The 22,271-nt window shown below is 41.5% G+C and overlaps 1 protein-coding gene across 7 annotated transcripts in view; it reads left to right on the plus strand.

Annotated features, from left to right (window-relative positions):
* The window catches only part of LOC130930417 (SUN domain-containing ossification factor-like), a 116,473-nt gene that overhangs the window by 85,383 nt on the left and 8,819 nt on the right, over positions 1 to 22,271 (plus strand). For 6 of the 7 annotated variants that reach the window (XR_009067053.1, XM_057858374.1, XM_057858376.1 and 3 more), the window contains 6 exons: positions 3,105 to 3,192; positions 3,429 to 4,688; positions 4,795 to 4,882; positions 8,553 to 8,657; positions 21,868 to 22,019; positions 22,108 to 22,193. Coding sequence is in view for 6 of the 7 variants with exons in the window: in XM_057858374.1 (XP_057714357.1) it covers positions 3,105 to 3,192; positions 3,429 to 4,688; positions 4,795 to 4,882; positions 8,553 to 8,657; positions 21,868 to 22,019; positions 22,108 to 22,193 (1,779 nt within the window). In the remaining variant the exon portion in view is untranslated. The remainder of the gene's footprint in view (positions 1 to 3,104; positions 3,193 to 3,428; positions 4,689 to 4,794; positions 4,883 to 8,552; positions 8,658 to 21,867; positions 22,020 to 22,107; positions 22,194 to 22,271) is intronic. The other variant, XM_057858375.1, reaches the window with a different exon arrangement.

Here is a 22,271-nt window from a genome sequence, read left to right on the forward strand (position 1 = left end):
AGAAGTCCTGTGCTAAAGAGAAAAACAATTGCAAAGACAAAGATTTTAACATGCATTTTACAACTGAAATGCCTCAATCAATCATTTTTGTTCTTGTGAAAGGTTTTAGAAAGCTTTAAAGCGCCACACAGAAATGATATTTTTTTGAAAATTGACCTCATCCACCGTATTTTTACACACGTGACTTCCAGTCTGTCCGGTCCTACCTAGTTCAATTGAAGCAGGAGGGTTGCGTCTCGTGACAAATGACAAACTGCCGTTCGTTTCACATGTGAAGCGTTGAACTGCTTCTGGGACGTGTCTGATAAACAGCTGCTCTGCAACTGGTGTTACTGGTGCTACTTGACTTGAAAGGGAACCTCGGACTTACAGACTGTTAGGCTCCAATAAGCCACAATTGTTCTCTTTTTGCTAAAATATGTTATTACACATAAAATATTGCCATTGATTTAATGGACGCTGGAGCATTTAGGATGACGCTGGCCATGCTAAAGCTAGCTAGAATGCGAATGCTATGCTAACTCTCCGTGCCAACTAGCATCACCTTTACAACGGCGTCACAACCCTGTGACCCTCCTCCCCTCTCCCGCTCTGCTCTCTTCGTGTCTCTCAAACATCTCTCGTCCTTCAACCAAAATGAAGTAACGCACGCTTTCACGTCCTCAGTAACGGTAATAGGGTTGCAAAGATGGAAAAAGTAATTAGATTACTCACTACTAGGGGTGCAGCGTTTCAGTTAGCCCACGGTTCGGTATGAACCTCGGTTTTGGGATCACTGTTTTGGTTCGGTTTGCGTTTTGCATTTTTTTTTTGTTTTTTTTTGTTAAACTGCCTTTATTTTGCTTTTAAGAAAATGAAATAAACACTTAAAATGTAAACATTTTCGACTGTTAAAATGCCTCTTAGCTCTTTGGCTAGTGTAGTGACTGACTACTGAAATATACACACACAGTCGTAAAAAAGTTACTTGGCAAAGTAACTGGTGTTACCTTTCTTGTTTTTTTTTTCATTTTTTCAAAAAACAAAAAACAAAAACATAGTAACCTTTGCTGTGTTTGGAGGTCATTTAATGTTGTGAATCAACCATTTAAGTTGATAAAATAGCTCCCGTTTTTGCATTAGTTCCCTTCTGTCTACTTTCGACATGTGAAAATTTTAAAACCGTTTCATCCTTTAAAGATAGACTCAAGTCAAAATTTTGCCAATTTAGGAGTATTTTAGATAAAACGTTACTTAGGTTCGCTAGGAAGGTTCACTACAAAAGAGCCTTTCTGAGAAGTTTACTGCTCTAAAATGGCGGCTGTTTACTAACGCTACCCAGTCTGTCACTTCGCATGTAGTTCTATATGAATGAGATATCTAGGCGTAGATTGTAGGCTGTCGGCTACAGTCAGTAAATATTGGCGCCACCTAGCCTAGCATCGCGTTTGCTACAGCGCCACAACAAACACTCTTCCCTCTCCGTGTCTCTGACTTTTCTCTAACGCACATTGTCACGTTGCCGAAATGTTATAGTGGACCGTCACAGTTAGGTAGTAGCACTCTGTAGAACGGGACGTCCAACTATCAGTGGTCAGGGCGAATCTATGTGCTTTAGCGAAATCATCTTCGATGGCTTTGCGTGCCATTTAATAAATGTCGGGGATTACGTTGTTGGAGAAATATGTCCGTGAGGGAACAATTTAACGCGGGTCAAGCGTTGCAAATAAATTAACGAAGCCCGCCGTGTGTTTTCACTGGTGTCATCTTCGGGGTTGTCCTGCTCTGAGAATGAGATATATGTGGGTGATGCCGGCTGAGGTGCCGAAGTCATGTTATAAGTGTTGCCATTAGCATAGGGAACAAGCGCTGAGCAATGCTTGCAAATTGTTTAAATTTTTTTTTTCAATATTTTCTCTCCCTCCGCATTGTCGTCCACGGGGAAACCGAAATGTTGCCACACCGCAGATTTGAATGAAGCCGGTGCTTCCTCAAAATTCGGTCTCTCCACACATAGCTTTTTGTTTTCTTTCTTGTTTCACTTTCACTTCGCTCGTAAGGAAGAGAGGGCGTTACTCAGCTTCTATTACACAGGTGCTTGACAGCGATCGGACATTTACTTGCGGGGCGGGAATTTCTCCACAGCTGTGTTTCACGTCACACACAGTCACACAGAGCTCGACCAATTCATTCCACAAGCGTTCGGAATAAATTAATTTCAAAACCGAAAAGGCGCGGTTCATAAAGGCGTAATGAACCGTACAGGGCGAACCGTACGGTTCGGTTTTGAACCGCAAACCGTTGCACCCCTACTCACTACTGACAAAAATTAACACCGTTATTAACAAAACTGGACGCGCACACAATACTAATATTTTTCTATCATTTTCATCTTAATTTCAATGGTGAGCGTCAACTTTTCCTTTTTTTCACCACCTGCACACACTTTCTTTAGACCTAGGTTGATTTCTCTCAAAGAACATAAGCTACGCTGCCGAATTGCAGGAAAAACAACTGTTGTAAATTGCCACATTTCGACATGATGTCATATGTGGAAACAAATGAGTCAAATTTTACGTCCGATGTCTAAAGGATTGTATGTCGGTGCATTCGTATGTCGAGGTACCACTGTATTCGTAAAGCATCCACATAGTTATAGCAACTTTTTTGGAATCTCACTATTGACAAAAATAACAGTTATTAACAACACTGGACGCGCACACAATGCCTCTATTTTTCTATCATCATCTTAATTTCAATGGTAAGTGTAAACTTTTTCCATTTTTTACCATCTGCACTCACTTTCTTGAGACCCAGGTTGATTTCTCTCAAACAACATCTGCCACGCTGCCGCATTGCGGGAAAAACTATGAAAGTTCGACGCTGTTGTAAATCGTCACATTTCGACATGATGTCATATGTGGAAACAAATGAGTCACATTTTACGTCAGATGTCGAAAGGATCGTATGTTGGTGCGTTCGTATGCCGAGGCACCACTGTATTTGTAAAGCATCCACATAGTTATAGCAACTTTTTTGGAATCCGGTTTGTGAAATAGAATTATATGAGCATGTATGGTTAAAGCTACAAGTCATTACTGATATTTGCCATTTGTGTTTTGAAGGAAATATTTCATACCAGGATGCAAGCGTGAACGGGACACATGTTAATGAAACGACTGCTCAATCTCCACTCATAAGTCCAATCACTGAGTGAGTATCTGTCAGAAGCCTCGTTGCTTCAGTTGAATCTATTTTTTTAAGTGTGCAGATGTGGGGTAATTTTTGAAATGTCAATTTTTTATGACCATTTTATCATTCATTTTCAAGTGTCAGTGAGGATATTACATCATATCACTGATTTCCGTTTGAAATTTAACATATTGAAAATAAAGGACGAGCAACGCATGCAATCTGTTTACTGTGTTCATTGTTTTTGCTCCCTATAGTTCAAAGATGGATGAGGTAACATCATCTGCAAACGCAAAAATCACTGAAACTGAAACCCTATCAACAACAGCAACAATGGATGTATTGGAACTGTTTAGAGACAATAAAAGTGAAAATCACCAACCTCAATTGAACGAACAAATTGTTATTACTTTACAGCCAGATGAAGAAGAATCTATTCACACACCAATCACACTGTTGGATCAAGAGGATGAGTTAGGTAGAGAGACAGAGAAAATGGATCACAATGAACCACAAAATGTCACTTTCCAGTCACCTATTCCTAAATTTTTCTCTTGTTCATGTAAAATCTACCTTCAGGAGTATCTGCAGCAACAATGTCTGCTACTGCTGTTCAGTTACAAAAGAAAATGCCAGTACACAGAAAAAGGACAAATGGCTCCTTCTAGCCACACTTCCATTTGGTTCCCACCCTCGTTCCCCTCTGCTTGTCCTGAACAAAAGTATCATCACAGTGAGGCACATCAGCCCTTTCAAAAAGAAAAAGCTCCTGGGGGCGAGCCAGAAAGCGAAGCACCTCAGCCCCGAGCAAACACTTTTATCGAACCTCATGATGACTCTATGTCTGAACCTTCTCCACTTGAGCCCAGTCAAACATCAAATCTCCCCAAACCTGCCACCACCGATTCATCCGTTGCAAACCCAACCTTTTATAAGACTCTGCAGCTGTCTCCTGAGGCTTCAGCAAAGCCACTAAGCCCAAATGAGAGCCAAGACATGCAGAGTATGGAGAAGCTTACAAAGGCTTCACTACCTCTCAGTAGCGCAATCGTTGGAACGGTAACAGATGAGGTCAAAGTGGCAGCAACAAAAGTTAAATTGAACATTGCAATTAGTGCAGATCCTGATATGACAGCTGAGTCCCAGATTGCCTCTCATGTGGATCAGTCACTGAACCTAACAGCTTTACTCGAAAGTATGTCTCCTTCCACTGAGCCAGCTCATCCTGCGTCACATACACAGATTGATCTTGAGCACTCAAATGGTGCCCCAGTCATGACAGATCCCAAAACAGCGGACCGAACCGAAGATGTATTTACCCATTTGCCGTCAACATCCTCCTCACCGCCCCTCTCAGACATCTACGCAGATCCCTCAAATGGCCTAGAGCAGACGGGTAACACGGTGCACGGTTCCAGCCAAAAAGAGTCAGTGTTCATGCGGCTCAACAACCGCATTAAGGCCTTGGAGATGAATATGTCCCTCAGTGGGCGCTATCTAGAACAGCTCAGCCAAAGGTGAGGACAGAAATAACACATCGTTGGTAAATTTGATGTTATTTGTTAGCTTGTGGAAAGTCATGATCTTGATCATTACATTTCATGATCTTATCTATCTTTCAAGATATCGTAAGCAGATGGAGGAGATGCAGACAGCTTTCAACAAAACCATTATTAAACTCCAAAACACATCCAGAATTGCAGAACAGCAAGTGAGCAACATTTTTCATGGATTGCCCTAGGACAGTGTTTTTCAACCAGTGAGAGATCGTCAGGTGTGCCGCGAGAAATTATCCAATACCGCTTTTTTTTTTTAATGTCATCGGGCGGACTTGCAGTAAGAAGGAAGGAGTAGATAGAAGGTTACGGTTGTGTGCAGATGAGCGAGATATTGTTCATGTCGCGTTCAATAATTGCTCTCATTTCTAGCGATCAGCCACCTTGCTGTCTGCGACATTTTGTTGTTTTTCAACTGGTGTGCTGCGGTACATTAGTGTGCCGTGAGAGATCGTCAGGTGTGCTGCGAGAAATTATCCAATATCGCATTTTTCTTTTTTTTACGTCGTTGGGCGGAGTTGCAGTAGGAAGGAAGTAGGAGGTAGAAAGTTGCGGTCGTGTGCAGATGAGCGAGGTATTGCTCTTTTCGCCTTCAATAATTGTTCGGATTTCTAGTCATCAGCTACCTTGCTGTCCGTGACAATGTGGACCCTAGCAAGTCTACTGTACATCATTTGATTAGACTCGTTAAGAGTCAATATTCACGAAAGTGTCCTTTCCATTTTATCCATATGTGACGACAATCAATCCTCCTCCTGTGTTTTATTCCAACACATTGTCAAGGGCAGCAAGGTGGCTGACGGCTAGAAATCTGAGCAGTTCTTGAACGCGACACGAGCAGCTATCTTAAACGTCATCCCCAAATGAAACACCCCTCGCTTCAAAATAAGTCGATGGGCTATTTTGTTCGCCTTTGTGAAAACACAGAGAAACAGGCAACTTTTTTGAGAAAAGCTACAAAGGTAAATGAGAAAGCCCCCGAGGCCAGTCACCTTGAATGAATGAACGAATGAAATGTTTATTGTCATCATCATCGGTTTCATTGATAGTTACAAAATGTGGAATAATTTGCCCGAGAAAGAAAGACATCTTTGACAGTCACAAAATTTGGAATAATTTGCCCGAAGAAAGAAAGGAAACTGAAGACAGTCAAAGGCAGACGGGAAAAGCATATGCTTATCAATACCCGTCCCCCTACAGCCAGGGACGCACAGTTTAACATGGTAGAGTTGCATACATCACATTACATGAGCTTTTCTTTTTTTTGTTTTTGTCCTTTTTCACTTATATTATCTTCCCAAAAGTTATTGATTGCCATGGAACTTGCAATATTGTCGATAGGAGTAGGTTCATTGGATAGGTTGATTTTCAAGTTAGTGTAGGGAAGGATGGCCGAGGGTGTCATGGAGGCCCACGTCCGCTGCAATCCGCTCAGGAAGATTAGTCGTCATCCGCCCAAGCCCGGTTCACGCGAGTGAGCCATTCTTGATCCTGGATCTCCGTAATGATTTTCGTGACCATTTGAGCGGCGGCATCACTTAACGCTGCTGGTTCCTTCTTCACCTGGGACGATTCGTCGCCGATGTTACAGCAATCTCCATTGCCTCTTTGTGTTGCCGCAACACTCTCACCAAGAATCGGTGTATCCAGAGGGCACCAGTAAGCAGCGGGAGGGCGAGCGCCATCAGTGAGCCGAAGATAAAGAGATCTTCGACGTCCTCAATCTGGAGAGACGTTAAGCATATGGGCCTCCATTTTCCCCAGGCATCCTCCGCATATCCAGACGTGAAGGTGTTGGCCGGACATGGCCGTTGGTTTGGTGTAGGTCGTTGTTGCTACATCTAAAGTACCTGCCTGCTATTGTCAGCGACCTGCTTGGCTCTGATGCAGTTAAAGACATTGCTAAAGTCCCCCTGTCTGATAATTCTGTGCTTTTCAAGCCTAACTGCTATAAAAACATAAAGACAGACTGAGAGCTGTTGATGAAGATTCCTGCCAGGATATCAGCTTTGTGTTCATCTAAACAGGCTCAAGTTTCACACTAAGTATAAATATTGAGAAAGTATTTTATAAATAAATATACTGTAAAGAAAGTAATTTTGGAACATTTTTTTATTTGTGGTGTACCGCGAGATTTTTTTCCAATGTAAAAACGTGCTGTGACTCAGAAAAGGTTGAAAAACACTGCCCTAGGACACAATTGACATACTGTACTAGATGGACAGGGAGTCTTCGAGTTACGAACGAGTTCCGTTCCTACGCTGGCAACGTAACAGCATAACATTTCGGCGTAAGTCTGATTTCATCGCTAAAGTCAGTTTGCGTCAAAATGCCTAATGTAAAGTGATGGAAATACCTTAACAAAACTGCTTTTGACATTATTATTAGATAGTAAATGTAATATTTGGAGATTGAAGTGATATCATGAGAAAACAAACACGTAAAATTGTTCAATGATTACTGATTTTTACATTACCTGATCTGGAAGTTGTTTAGTTTCGCGAACTTCAACTGTTGACGATGTAAGGTCTGTGTCAACACAAAACTGCTTTTTGGTGACGAGCAAGGCATTTTTGCCCGACTGTTTAACTGTGGTCTGAGCGCAGAAGAAGTCTTTTCCGATGTTCGTCAGCCTCTCTCCTTTCATCTTTTTATCTACAGTGCCCTCCATAATTATTGGCACCCCTGAAAAAGATGTGGTTTTTAGCTTCTGATAAAATTTTTTTATTCAAATAATATGGGACCTTAATGGAAAAAAAGAGAAAAATAAAAATAAAAATCAGCACCCCTGGTGTTAATACAGTAGGGCAAATAAGTATTTAGTCAACCACTAATTGTGCAAGTTCTCCCACTTGAAAATTGTCAACATGGTTAAACCTCAACCATGAGAGAGAGAATGTGGAAAAAAAACCCAGAAAATCACATCTCACGGTCCCAGTTGAAGTCGTGTGTATTTTTGTGTCAGACCAAGATTGAACTTTTTGGCAACAAACACTCTAAGTGGGTCTGGCGTGCCACGAAAGATGCGCATGCTGAAAAGCACCTCATACCCACTGTGAAGTATGGGGTGGGTCAGTGATGCTGTGGGGCTGTTTCGTTTCCAAAGGCCCTGGGAACCTTGTTAGGGTGCATGGCATCATGAATGCTTTGAAATACCAGGACATTTTAAATCAAAATCTGTTGCCCTCTGCCCGAAAGCTGAAGATGGGTCGTCACTGGTTCTTTCAGCAAGACAATGACCCTAAACATATGGCCAAATCTACACAGAAATGGTTCACCAGACACAAAATCAAGCTCCTCCCATGGCCATCTCAGTCCCCAGACCTTGTTTTGTTGGCAAAAGGGGGTTGTACAAATTATTAACACCAGGGGTGCTAATAATTGTGACACACATTATTTGATGTCAAATAATTTTTTCTTCATGTGGGATTTTTTCCCCCCACTGAATGAATGCACTTGTATTGAAGGTTGGATTGTTCTCTTTTTTTTCCATTCCAAAAATATATAAGAAGCTAAAAAACACATCTTTTTCAGAGGTGCCAATAATTATGGAGGGCACTGTATTTTGTCATCTTTTTATAATGTTAAGCTTCATTTTCCATGGTAATTGCTTTGCTTTCTTATTTGGGGCCATAATTTGAGAAATGAAAGTCAAAACAGACAGATACTCATAGCAAACAATTAATTAAACGCTGGCGCGGGGTACGAAATGGCAGACGAGGCATTGGCGTCGTAAAATCAAAACCATTGTAACCTGAGGACCCCATGTATTCTAATTGTGTATCTTGCTGTACAACAGACAAATGTGATAAAATTGTCGTGCAGGACCAGCAACAGACAGAGTCCATTCACTTGCTGCAAGGCCAGCTGCAGAATGTGACTCTGATGGTACTCAACCTGTCAGCTCAAGTCAGTCAGCTGCAGAATGAGGTATTACCACACGTACCGCACTCACCAACCACAGGATGAGGTACACTTAAGGACATATAAATTCATAATTTATAATAAAGACTAACTAATATGGTTGCCACGAATGATTATTTTGATGGTTAAGTAATCACCAGTTGGCTTTGTGCCTTGGCAACTTTTTCACTAGCTCACACTGCATGGCACATTTGGTTACACCCATTTTATGGGAGGTATATTATGAGCCAATACTTATCCTGACGATGTATCGTCATGTCAATTCATATTTATTCATATCGCACATCCTCATGGCAGCAACAGGGCTTCACAGATGTACAGTTGATATTAAAATGTAAAATAAATGAATAATCTAATAATCATCAATGTTGTATATAACGTAATTAGTTATAATAATCATCACTACTGGATATAAAGTAATTATGAAAAACAAATGAGGACATCCCTCAGCTAAACCTACTACCATGCAAGGAGAACTAGGGGGAAAAATAAACATAACACACCTGTCAAAATAAGAAGGGACCACAGACGTGAGATCTGCCTTTTTTGATGAACGGGCTGCAATTGATGCTGACTATACGTTGTAACAGTGCAAGAGTTAATCAAAGATGAGAGACCTTAGGTAGATCTTTTGCAGAAAGCCCCATTCTCCACAGCGCCTAACAAGGCTGCTCCAGTTAGGAAAAGCAACATTGCTTTTGCTTTCCATGAGTACAAGAAGACAAACTAAAATATTTAGCCATCCATTGTTTATACTGGGGTGCCGCAGCTTATTCTTGATGACTTTGGGTACACTCGGAAGTGATTGCCAGCTAATTGCAGGGCAACCAACCAAAACAATGGATAATTTAAAGGGAACCACAGATAGAAAGACTTGTAGTTCTTAAAGATAAATGTGAGTATAAGTTATAATAATTCACTATTAAAACTCCTCTTGATGTTTTATTTTTATAAAATTTGTAAAATTAGTTTAACTAGTAGGTCGCCATTGTTGTTGACGACACTATACATCTGGGCGGTGACGTCATTAGGTTGAGCTGCCTGGTTTCCAGAGTATGACTCTTGCGACACCATCATGTCATTTGTTCAGCCCTTTCAATTTGATCCTGAGAGGAACATTAAACTACCTGTGGCAGGATAAAAAAAGTCTTAAATAGCATTATTATGTGAATTAAAATCATATTTTGAGACGATTCGACTATATACAACAATTTGGCAAAACGCAGATGAAGAGAAATTAGTCTTTTAATCTGCCGTTTAGCCCCGCCTGCCATTATCGCGTCCCCAGCTGGGTGATGACATCGGCAGAGTAACGATATCCGCTGATTTAGAACTCAGCCCATTGAGGGGGAAGATTCTGAACGAGGATAATGCCATAGAGAGCAGCAAAATGTCATCATTGTTTTAATCTCTCAACTCCAATATTTTTACAGGATATTCTTTTTATCAAAGTATCTTCCGCCAATTGCTAAATAAATGGCCATGACAAATAAGTCTTGTACTAAATGTAATATGAAATATTAAAAATGCATTTATTCAGTACGACAGGGCAAAATTACTGCATAATGGTCAAAAGTGCCGTCTTCTTAAACCTAACCGAACGGTATTTTATGCTGCCGAAGTTAGTCCGGCTTTTGTCATTTCCCTGCCCCGACTTCGGAGACTGAGGAAAGAGCGTAAACAGGAGGTGTGACAGCTAGGCGACATGCTAACCCAAACCGAGCGGCTTTTCCAAGTCTTTTTCTTGCCTTTCGAAAGCGAAAAACCACACAAAACTACCCTGACTAATGTTAAACACAGCAGCGGGGTTGATTGTCTTCACCTGCGGCGAACAAGTTTCGGCTTGTCTTTCTGCTCCGTCCCCGGCGGACAGGCAGTGCTCGTCGCCGGTGTTCTGCCACATTTTGCAACCTTAGAATATTTTGCTCCCAAAGCTTTTGTGGCCGTGAATAAGCCCCCTTTTACATTCAGTTGGACTCTCGATGTCATCCAAGGGTGAATGAATGAATGAATGAATGAATGCTTTATTTGGACATGAGAAAAAAATAAAAATAATCAGACAGAACCAATGATATTCTCGAGATAACAGAAACAATAGTTAAGACAATAATAATAATGATAATAATAAACAAGATCAGAATTTATTCATTTTGTCCAAAAAGGAGTAGAATGAAGCATTTGCTTATTAAAACCTACCCCCCATTTCTATTCCATAATTATATCTGTCCGCCCTATGTAACTAGTCCTCATATTAACAATGAAATAAACTAAATAACCATATACATAAGATGCAAGATAAACAAAAATAAACAAGACTTAGCCAATAACAGATATGTGAATACCCCCTATGATTTAACCCCTTCCTCTTCCCTATACCCAGTGAAAACCATGTGCTTGTACCACTTCCTAAACTGGGTCATGCTTGGGCATTGCTTGAGCCCCTCATCTAGTTTATTCCACATCTTCACTCCACAAACTGAAACTTTTTAGTGTAGTTCGTACCCTCTGATGCTGTAAGTGAAGCTCCCCCCTCAAACTGTATTGTCCTTCTCTGTTAAAAAATAATTTCTGTATATTGCCAGGAAGTGACCTGTGTGACTTCCTGGGTGCTAAGTAAATAAGTTACATCATTAACATACATGTGCAACACAAAAATGGGCACGACCGAGACGAGAGCGGGGGGCTCCCCGAGCCCAAGCTGATAATAGTGCATTCTCGGCGGGTCCGCGAAGAGGACCGAGGGGGCTGGAAGTCTACACAATCGAGAACCGGAGACTAGAGAGGGGGGCCGCTCTGTTCGCGACCATGGTGTGCGACAAGCCGCCAGTTGTCGGCTGTGTGGCCTTCTCGGTGGACAGGGAGTATTGTCACCCACAAAACGCAAGCCACCTCCTTATTAAAATGTTTGCCATGATCCCTGCATTTGACATAATATAAAACACAAAGCTTACTCACTTTCTTGTCCGTCCAGTGGTTCCTCGGTTGTCGGATTTGTGTTGGCCATCGCGGTGGACAAAGATCTTTTGGAAATCAAAAAAGGCTCACACAACTCTCCCTAGTGTTGCAACAAAAGCCTGCAGCACATTGGGCTGGCCTGACGCAAAAAATAAAAGAATTAACCCACAAAATCAGCTGAATCCACAGACCTTCTGCATGCTATAGTAATGGCTGTATTGCAAGATGGTTACTCGTCTGACGTCACATTCGCCTTCTTCCTTAAAGTGCATGTGACACGAAAAAGCATGTTTATTTCATAATACACGCGGTATTTTATGCCCCTGAATGATATGGACCGCTTGGATGTGTATGGAAGCGATCGCTATATTTATTTAGTTTTTTGAATCCCGCGCCATGAAAATGAGTGACTTCCGGCTTCGGTCTTGCATTGAGGAGGAGGGCGCTGTGACTTGTACGGTAGAAGGCGTCCTCTTCACTATACAGCGTACTGTTGTGTTTGAGGACGAAGGATTCAGCTGATTTTGCGGATTAATACGTTTATTTTTTGCATCACGCCAGCCAAACGGCTGCAGAAAAATCATTCTGTATGAGGGACAGGCGTATGCGCCTTTTTGGAGTTTCAAAAGGTTCCCATTCACCGTGGATATTGGCTGAACAAGCCCGACTACTGTGGGACCATTGGACTAACGAGGAAGTGAGTAAACATCTTGTTTAGTATTTTGTCAAATATTAATACAGCCATTAAAAAGTAAACACTACAAACTTTCTTTAAATAAAGGACTACTTTGATCATTGATAGGCATGTAAAAAGCTCTCCTCATGCACATTAGCAGCACATTAGCTGCACAACAACTGCAGCCACCCTCCTCCGGGGAACGAACTGTAAATTGCTCTCCGCCGGGCGGTTTGCCGATCCGCAAAGACAATCGACAACCCAGTCGTCATGGCCAATAATCCAGGCTAGTTATGTGTGATTTTCCGCTTCGAAGACTTTGAAACATCACTCTGTTCGGGTTAGCATGTCGGCTAGTTGTCATGCCTTTTGGTTTGTTTACATTCTCCAAAGCCGGGGAAGGGAAATGACATATGTCCGATTTAGGTGTCATAAAATATCGTTCGGGAGGTGCGACAGTAAAGGTGAAGTAGACAGTTTTGACCATTATGGAGTAATTTTGCCATGTCGTCCTGAATAAGTGCATTTTTATTATTTCATATTCCATTTAGCACAAGACTGTTATTTGTCATGACCATGCCATTTATTTAGCAATTAGGGTAAATACTTGGATAAAAAGAATATCCTGTAAAAATATTGAAGTAAAGAGACAGAAACAATGACATTTTGCAGCTCACTTCGTCGCGTTTTCCTCGTTGTGAATAGTTCTCCCTTGATGGGCTGACTGGTCCTTCTCAAGCCATTTATATAGCTATTGGGGAAAAATACTTGGATAAAAAGAATATCCTGTAAAAATATTGGAGTAGAGAGACCGAAACAATGACATTTTGCGGCTCTCTTTGTCGCGTTTTCCTCGTTCTGAATAATTCCCCCACAATGGGCTGAATAGTAAAACCGATGAGCCCAGTCTACTGCTGACGTCATCCACCTGTTGGGGACGCTAAAGCCCTATAATGGTAGGCGTGGCTACCCGGCAGATTAAAAGACTAATTTCTCGTCATCTGCGCTTTGCTAAATTGTTGTATATAGTCGAATTGTCTCAAAATATGATTCTAATTCACATAACAATGCCATTTAAGACTTTTTTTCTCCTGTCGTATGCTCTTTAACCTGAGGATTCACTCATTTTTATTTAAAAAAATTGAATAAATATATCGATTCCTTCCACACACATCCAAGCGGTCCATTTCATTCAGGAGCATAAAATACCGCTTGTAATATGAAATAAACATTCTTTTTTTCTGTCAAAGGGACTTTAATGAGCAGGACAGCACTGCCGATATTTCAGAAAACGAGCAGCAAACTCAAAATTAACAGGAAAGACGGGATGGGATAACATGAGAAGAGACAAAAGTAGGACAAAACCAGTGGTTTTCATGTGGCAAGTTATTGTAGTTACAGTGACAGCTGTAAAGAACTCAAGTTTTTTTTGTTACAGATCTTCTTGTGTGACCAAACTTATTTTAATACAATTATGGACATTGTTAGCGTCCAGTGCTGTCGTATGCTTTACATATGAATAGGGTATACAGTGAAACACAGCAATTGGGTTATTTTTGCATATAGCTTGTGCATCACAGCACACGAAAACTTTCATGCAGTTTGCCTCAACCGAAACGTTTAATGGGCTGCGCTCCCTAGGACCGAGAGAGTGCCGCCTTCGCCGGTCGGTCCGCCGATCGGAACCGGTAGACCATCCATCGTATTTTTGTCACGTAAAAGCGCTGTCCAGATTGATGATCGTCCTGCCGGTGTTCTCAGATTTTGCTCCCTTGTCAGATGTTGGTGCCGAAGCTTTTGTGGCGGTGTAGAATCCCTCTTTTACATCCAGTAGTACTGTCATTATCCAACGGTGCTAAATAAACAATTTATATCATGAACATATATATGCTACATGAATGCGGCTTAAATAAATGCTTAAGCGACGCGAAAAACAAATGAATGTATTAAACTCAGTTTGATTGCTGGCTCATTTTCTGCCCAAACAGATTATAATGGCGCCTTATTTGCACAGTAAGATATAAGAGGACTGTTGTGTACTTTATTTGTACCTAAAGTACGTTCGCTGCATGCAGGTAGCATTCAAGACCACAGTGTTTAGTAACATTAACACCACAAGGACCATGTTATACAGTGCCTTGCAAAAGTATTCGGCCCCCTTGAACCTTGCAACCTTTCGCCACATTTCAGGCTTCAAACATAAAGATATAAAATTTTAATTTTTTGTCAAGAATCAACAACAAGTGGGACACAATCGTGAAGTGGAACAAAATTTATTGGATAATTTAAACTTTTTTAACAAATAAAAAACTGAAAAGTGGGGCGTGCAATATTATTCGGCCCCCTTGCGTTAATACTTTGTAGCGCCACCTTTTGCTCCAATTACAGCTGCAAGTCGCTTGGGGTATGTTTCTATCAGTTTTGCACATCGAGAGACTGACATTCTTGCCCATTCTTCCTTGCAAAACAGCTCGAGCTCAGTGAGGTTGGATGGAGAGTGTTTGTGAACAGCAGTCTTCAGCTCTTTCCACAGATTCTCGATTGGATTCAGGTCTGGACTTTTACTTGGCCATTCTAACACCTGGATACGTTTATTTTTTAACCATAAGATTTGGCTTTATGTTTTGGATCATTGTCCTGTTGGAAGATAAATCTCCGTCCCAGTCTCAGGTCTTGTGCAGATACCAACAGGTTTTCTTCCAGAATGTTCCTGTATTTGGCTGCATCCATCTTCCCATCAATTTTAACCATCTTCCCTGTCCCTGCTGAAGAAAAACAGGCCCAAACCATAATGCTGCCACCACCATGTTTGACAGTGGGGATGGTGTGTTCAGGGTGATGAGCTGTGTTGCTTTTACACCAAACATATCGTTTTGCATTGTGGCCAAAAAGTTCAATTTTGGTTTCATCTGACCAGAGCACCTTCTTCCACATGTTTGGTGTGTCTCCCAGGTGGCTTGTGGCAAACTTTAAACGAGACTTTTTATGGATATCTTTGAGAAATGGCTTTCTTCTTGCCACTCTTCCATAAAGGCCAGATTTGTGCAGTGTACGACTGATTGTTGTCCTATGGACAGACTCTCCCACCTCAGCTGTAGATCTCTGCAGTTCATCCAGAGTGATCATGGGCCTCTTGGCTGCATCTCTGATCAGTTTTCTCCTTGTTTGAGAAGAAAGTTTGGAAGGACGGCCGGGTCTTGGTAGATTTGCAGTGGTCTGATGCTCCTTCCATTTCAATATGATGGCTTGCACAGTGCTCCTTGAGATGTTTAAAGCTTGGGAAATCTTTTTGTATCCAAATCCGGCTTTAAACTTCTCCACAACAGTATCTCGGACCTGCCTGGTGTGTTCCTTGGTTTTCATAATGCTCTCTGCACTTTAAACAGAACCCTGAGACTATCACAGAGCAGGTGCATTTATACGGAGACTTGATTACACACAGGTGGATTCTATTTATCATCATCGGTCATTTAAGACAACATTGGATCATTCAGAGATCCTCACTGAATTTCTGGAGTGAGTTTGCTGCACTGAAAGTAAAGGGGCCGAAGAATAATATTGCACGCCCCACTTTTTAGTTTTTTTATTTGTTAAAAAAGTTTAAATTATCCAATAAATGTTGTTCCACTTCACGATGGTGTCCCACTTGTTGTTGATTCTTGACAAAAAAATTAAATTTCATATCTTTATGTTTGAAGCCTGAAATGTGGCGAAAGGTTGCAAGATTCAAGGGGGCCGAATACTTTTGCAAGGCACTGTATTTTTCTACATCAATAGTATGTGTATTGTTTATCGATCTATTAGCTACAATCAGTAACTCAACCCCTCCGATGAAAACCAACAAACATTCCGCGAATGCGAAAGCAAAGTTGGACCCCTGAAAGCAGACAACTATAAGACGGATTTTCGTACACACACAAAGAACACACGATCACGAAAAGGGAGAGAAAAAAGGCAGTAGGTCGAGATTAATTTAAAAAAAAAAAAAAAAAAAAAAGAGGGCAAACCGCAGTGAGAGGCAGACAAATGAAAAACCTAAGGCAAAGATGCAACTAGCAACGAAGGGATATACAAACTGTCAAATGGCACCAAGTCAATATAGTGGCAACCCGCCTAGGATCGGTTTAAAGACACAACTGATAAGTTGGAGGAGTCAGATACAAGTACAACGTCAGGAACTCATCACACAGCTCTGTAAAAAAACCACAATCTGACCAGCAGCAGAATGTGACAAAATCATGCCAGTCGTCATTAACCCTTAATGTCATTTCAAATGTGCAAAGCTTTTCTTGACGGGAAACGATTTTTCTCCTTTTCCTCGGACCATTATGTCATACTGTGACTTAATGTGGATTGCCTTCTGATGGTGAGCCAGTCGGCAATGAGGCGGGAGCTGCAGACATGACCTTGAAGCGACTATCTGCCTGAAAACGATGGAGAAATGCAAAGCGGTTTATGTAGATAGTAAGGGTGTAACGGTACATGTATTTGTATTGAACCGTTTCGGTTCGGGGTGCTCGGCTCGGAACGGAGGCGTACCAAACGAGTTTCGGACGTAATGTAAAGTGCTGTCAAATTTAGCGCGTTAACGGGCGGTAATACATTTTTTAAATTAATCATGTTAAAATATTTGACGCATTTAACGCAAGCGCAGAATGCCCGCTCATGCATCCCATAATCCCACCGTTAATTACGCCCCACAGATGGCTCGCTAAGGGTGTAACATAAAACGAGCCACACACACAAGTTGCAAGTGGACACAAATTTATTCACATAAGTCAAACTCGCAGTGAACAAAATATACAAAATGCGGAAGGAGCTGGCTTCAGCGTAAGCCCAGGCCTAAACAACAGACAAAATGAAACTACACTTAAACCCCACCCGCTAAGTAAACCCTGATCGGAAAAAGAAAATAAAAAAAAGACAGCCACTACCCTGGCTTCTACACTAAACAAAACGGGTTGAACGAAAACGGCAGTTTACCTCTACTGCTGCAGTGCTCTTATTTACAGTGGTGAACAAAACGATGCAATAACGAATGAACACAAAATACCTCACTGAAAAAGCGGGAGTGTAAGGAAATAGCGATCAAATGCACAGGTGAATGAACGGCGAGCAAACAGCTGGCGAGGAGGTACGCGGCACGTATGCTGTCAAATGCGAACTCTGAGTGTTGACTGTAAAATGACGAGCGGTCAGATGACTTTTGTTAACGCTGCCTTTATTTGGTTAACAAGACTCAGGCACAATACAACACACGCTGGGATGCGAGCTCAAACAACGCTCTAATAGTACTACCTTGTATCAGCTTAGCTGCCGTAAATCAAGTGTCGTTATTGCTGCAAATGTGAACAAAGGGCTGCACAATGGATACATCACAGACAGCAGCTAGTTTCTGAAGTTGGCACCCTCCCTTGGGTGGCCCATCAGCGGCGGCGGCGTTGTCTGCCCGTCCGGCGTCAATCAGAGTACGTCACGTTGGGAGGGGAGGCAGCCAGCTGGCGGATGCGACGATCAGCTGACTGACAGTCTCAGAAAAGATAACAATTAAACGGCCAGGCCGTTGCACCACTCAGAAATGCAGTGAGCAGCGTGGGTCACGATTAAATGTAAACATGAAAGAAAAGAAAAGCAGGTTGGCCCACTGGGTGGGGAATTCAAATTAAAAAAAGAATATAGATGGAACAACTCTCAGAAAATGTAAATAAGTTGGTTTGCCTCAGCGACTGGCTAGAAGATGAGATGATGTGTACACTATTTGTATTATAAATATTATTACTTTTATCATTACTATTATTATTATCACTATTATAAATAATACTGTTTTTGTTACTGTTCTAAGGCTCTGTAATGTGTTTGTTTTTGCAGAGAAAAAAAAAACAAAGAATGTTAATGTTAATGCCATCTTGTGGATTTATTGTTATAATCAACAAATACAGTACTTATGTACAGTATGTTGAATGTATATATCAGTCTTGTCTTATCTATCCATTCCAATAATATGTTACAGAAAAATATGGCATATTTTAGAGATGGTTTGAATTGCGATTAATTACGATTAATTAGTTTTTAAGCTGTGATTAACTCAATTAAAAATTGTAATCGTTTGACAGCCCTTACCTAACCCTTACTTTTTGAGGCTGTGGTTATAAAGTTAATATGAACAAGTTGAAACTGATCAGTGTTGCAACTGTTCAATTTTGCACATCAGATATTTTTTTTAAAGAAAAAGTCTTAGCCAATGTTATTTATTTATATTTTGTTTTTCAAAATATCTACATTTCAGAATATTGTATTTTCTATTTTTGAGCAGAATTCTAGCTTTGTATAGGCTAATGTTCCTATTGTTGAAAGCACAAAAGTGTGTAATAAGCAACTAGCACATTTATATTTTGCATTTTGTTTTCTTACTGTACCGAAAATGTACCGAACCATTTGCCTGGCACGGCCAGACTGTTCTCCCTGTATTTTTCAAACACTGAGAGAAAAGTCTGGGAACAAGCCCATTAACGGCCTCTCGGGCAGGTACAAAATCAATCGACAAATCAGATTTGTTTATTTGCGTGACGTGTTCTTAACGAGCAACGTCACTCTTGCGCGTCGGAAGTCGTCTCCACAACAACACAGATGGTGAACAGGAGAGCCGAGAATATGTTCCAATCCACGGTAAAATCAGTTTTAAATTACCAAAAACACATCGACACGAGTCATTGACAACAGCTGTCTCGCGCTAGCCATTTTGAATAAACTCCGCTCTCCTCGTATGTTTACTTTCGCGCGCAAGTCCCTTGTCCTGCCCTCGTCGTTTTACTAACGTCACGTCTGCCCGTCGCTGATTGGTCCACTCCGCTGTCTGTTTGCTGTGGCATGCTCCGCCCTGGAAATTGTATCCGCTGAATGGTGGCCAGACTCAATAGATGGAACAGCGGTGAGTCTGGTGTACCAGGCAACCGAACCGTGACCTCAAAACCGAGGTACGTACCGAACCGAGATTTTTGTGTACCGTTAGACCCCTAGTAGATAGGTTAATTTCCTTGACTTTTGTCTGAAACACACTGAATTTCCTCATTTAAAGGAGAGGAAAGACTGTCACTAAAAGCTTTTTTTTTTTTTCTTTTTGACATGAAACGGTGTTTCCGCAAGTGTGACGAGAAGCGCCATCGTCCAAGATTTTGCTTAGATTGATATATGTAACAATTGATCCGGCGTGGTAATGGTGTTGGTGTTATATAGCGCTTTTCCACCTTTCAAGGCGCTCAAAGCGCTTTACACTATCTCGCCATCTACCTACTGGTGACGCAGGAGCAACATGGGGTTCAGTATCTTGCTCAAGGACACTTAGACGAGTTCATCAGGGCAGAGAATCGAACCCACAAACCTCTGGTTTGGGGGACAACTACTCTACCACTGAGCCACGCCACCACGTGCCTGGTTAGGTTAACATAGTTTTATGATAACATTGGCATAATAATATACAAGTGATAATTGTTTATGCCGGTAGTTACTAAGCATTTTTATTTGCTTGTGTACTTCTCTGCCATGGTTCATTGTGCAACGAGCTGGAAAAACTGTTTCATTTGCGAGCCTTAAAACCTCCGTTGAATATCTGCCATAGATGCGCTAAAAACCTCCTCATGAGTCCATTTTTCACCAGAGCAAATCCATCTTTACCTATTGTTGTTGACTTGATACTGTTTGTTTACGTATTTATTGAAATGGTGGGTTTTGTACAATAAGATTAATTGGGCAAGAAGCGTAGCTCTTGAACCAATCACTAAACACCTAGCGTTCTGTGTAATCTGTGGAACCAGAAAAAGAGCTCACCTCAAAATAGGAGCCGAAAAGGTTATAGGAAACCATTGTCCCCGTTTCTTTCAGAACATGCCAATCAATCTTATCAGCCCCAAAACAGGTTCTCGGCATGACAAAAGGTTCATACTGTCCGTAGGTTTTTACCATGGAACTGTTAAGTAAATGAACCTGCTGATTGAGTTTGCTTACGAAATAATAGTGCGACGGTGGTTGTGTCCAGAGGCGTAGCAAGGGTCCCAGGGGGCCCCAGGCAACAAGCAACATGGGGCCCTATGAGCGTGTGCAAGTAAGGGGGACAGTTGGAGCAATAGCATATTTAATAAAAGTATAATAACGCCTCAGTCTCATAGAGTGCTTTTTAGGACACTCAGAGTGTCCTTCTACTACTACTACTACTACTTGTACTTCTACTACATTAGGACATAAAACTACAGTAACATATTACACTCACCGCTGTCATGCTTCCTTTTCTCTTCTTCTGCTTTTTTTTTCTTTCTTTCGTCATTTCCAGACGGATAACTTCTCTTTATTTTGCCAATTAAAAAAAGGGCCGACCGCCACCCAATCTCGATCTGAGTCACGTGACACACATACATATTTGCGCAGTGAAATGAACACGATGGTGGTGGTGGTGGTGGGGGGGGTGCTGCGAGCAGTCATCTTGGCCATAAGAGTGGCGACAACTAAGCACTTTACACTCATGGATGTACAACATCATGTTAAGATGCTAAACTAACACCTTCCCTCTTAGGCAAATGTGCAATGCGAATATAATGTAAAGAACGCTCTCCTCGACGCAGCGAGAACGGGTGGGATCAACCAGCCGACGTAACAGGAAAAACACGAAACGGTCGCGCTGATAACGGCTCTAACTTATCATAAGAACTTTATGGCATGAAGAGGAAATACTTACATTCGTTCATGGACGCACAGATTAATCCTCAGGTGGGGTGGCCGTCTTTTGCTCGAAACGCGCACCTTACGCTTACGCCTATTCTCGTTCTCAGAATATGCAGCGCATGTGACGTAGGACAATAACAGGACTGGTTGCTATGGGAACGTACGCAGCGGCATACCGCATACCCAAGGAACCTTGCTAAAAGGAGTATTAAAATTCCTAATAAAATTGTTTAGGATTATTTTAGATGCATATATGTTATATTTTTCTTATAGAGTATTCAACGAGGATTACGATAGACCCATTAATAGACTTTCTTAGAAAAATCACCATTTCTTTAAGTAGTCACATGAATAATGAGTTGGCCTGTGAAAAGCCATTATAAACAGTACTTCAAGGTCTTTCCGCAAGATCCCTGGTGAAACACTATTGACTTTTAACTTTAGTGTAGCGCAGCTTAAAGCCATGAAGATGAGGGATCAATTGTCTATTCTGATAAACACACTGAATGTCCTTGAGCTATATACTGGATCCTGCCTTGCTCCTGGTGCTGTGTCACTAGTAGGCACACGGAATTGTAGTCTCTAATGCGATATATAACATCATTTACATTTATATATTGCTAAGACTGACTGGTTTTGCATAAAATATGTATCATAATTGGGACTGATAAATGAATTGATAATCTGCAAAATGATTCCAAGGTGTTGAATCACTCCCAATACTTGTAGCTGCGACAGTGCGGTGAAGCTGAGTGTGCCAAATCTTTGTGTACCAAATCTGTTGGCCCTCTGGGGCCCCCTGCTGGCTGGGGGCCCTAGGCAATTGCCTGCGTATGCCTAATGGGACGCGACGCCTCTGGTTGTGTCTCCCAGGTGTCAGACAAGCATAACTACCTACTGCTGTGCTTGCTGCTCATTCTGGGTTTCGGCTTGTCGCTATTCGCTAACCGATGCTGCATCTCTATCACACCTCCATATGCAACGCCAGATGCAACAAACTTCTACACCCACTGCTGTCCTGAGAGGTGCCAATACATTTACTTCGTATTATTGTTTATTTGTTTTTGTTCTTTGGCAAGTGCACTCTGTCAAATGTCATGATCTCTTTATTAGGAACATTGCCACTGGTGATGAACGTAGTTTGAAGAGGAGTGCATCCTACCCACAAATACACTCCTTCCAGTTAGTGCCTCGTAAAGGTATGAATTTGATGAATTGTTGTTTGTCAGACTTAAGATGTACTGTACATGTCAGCACTTTACATTATTACTTGGATT

Source organism: Corythoichthys intestinalis, chromosome 14 (assembly GCF_030265065.1).
Source record: "Corythoichthys intestinalis isolate RoL2023-P3 chromosome 14, ASM3026506v1, whole genome shotgun sequence".
NCBI lineage: Eukaryota > Metazoa > Chordata > Actinopteri > Syngnathiformes > Syngnathidae > Corythoichthys > Corythoichthys intestinalis.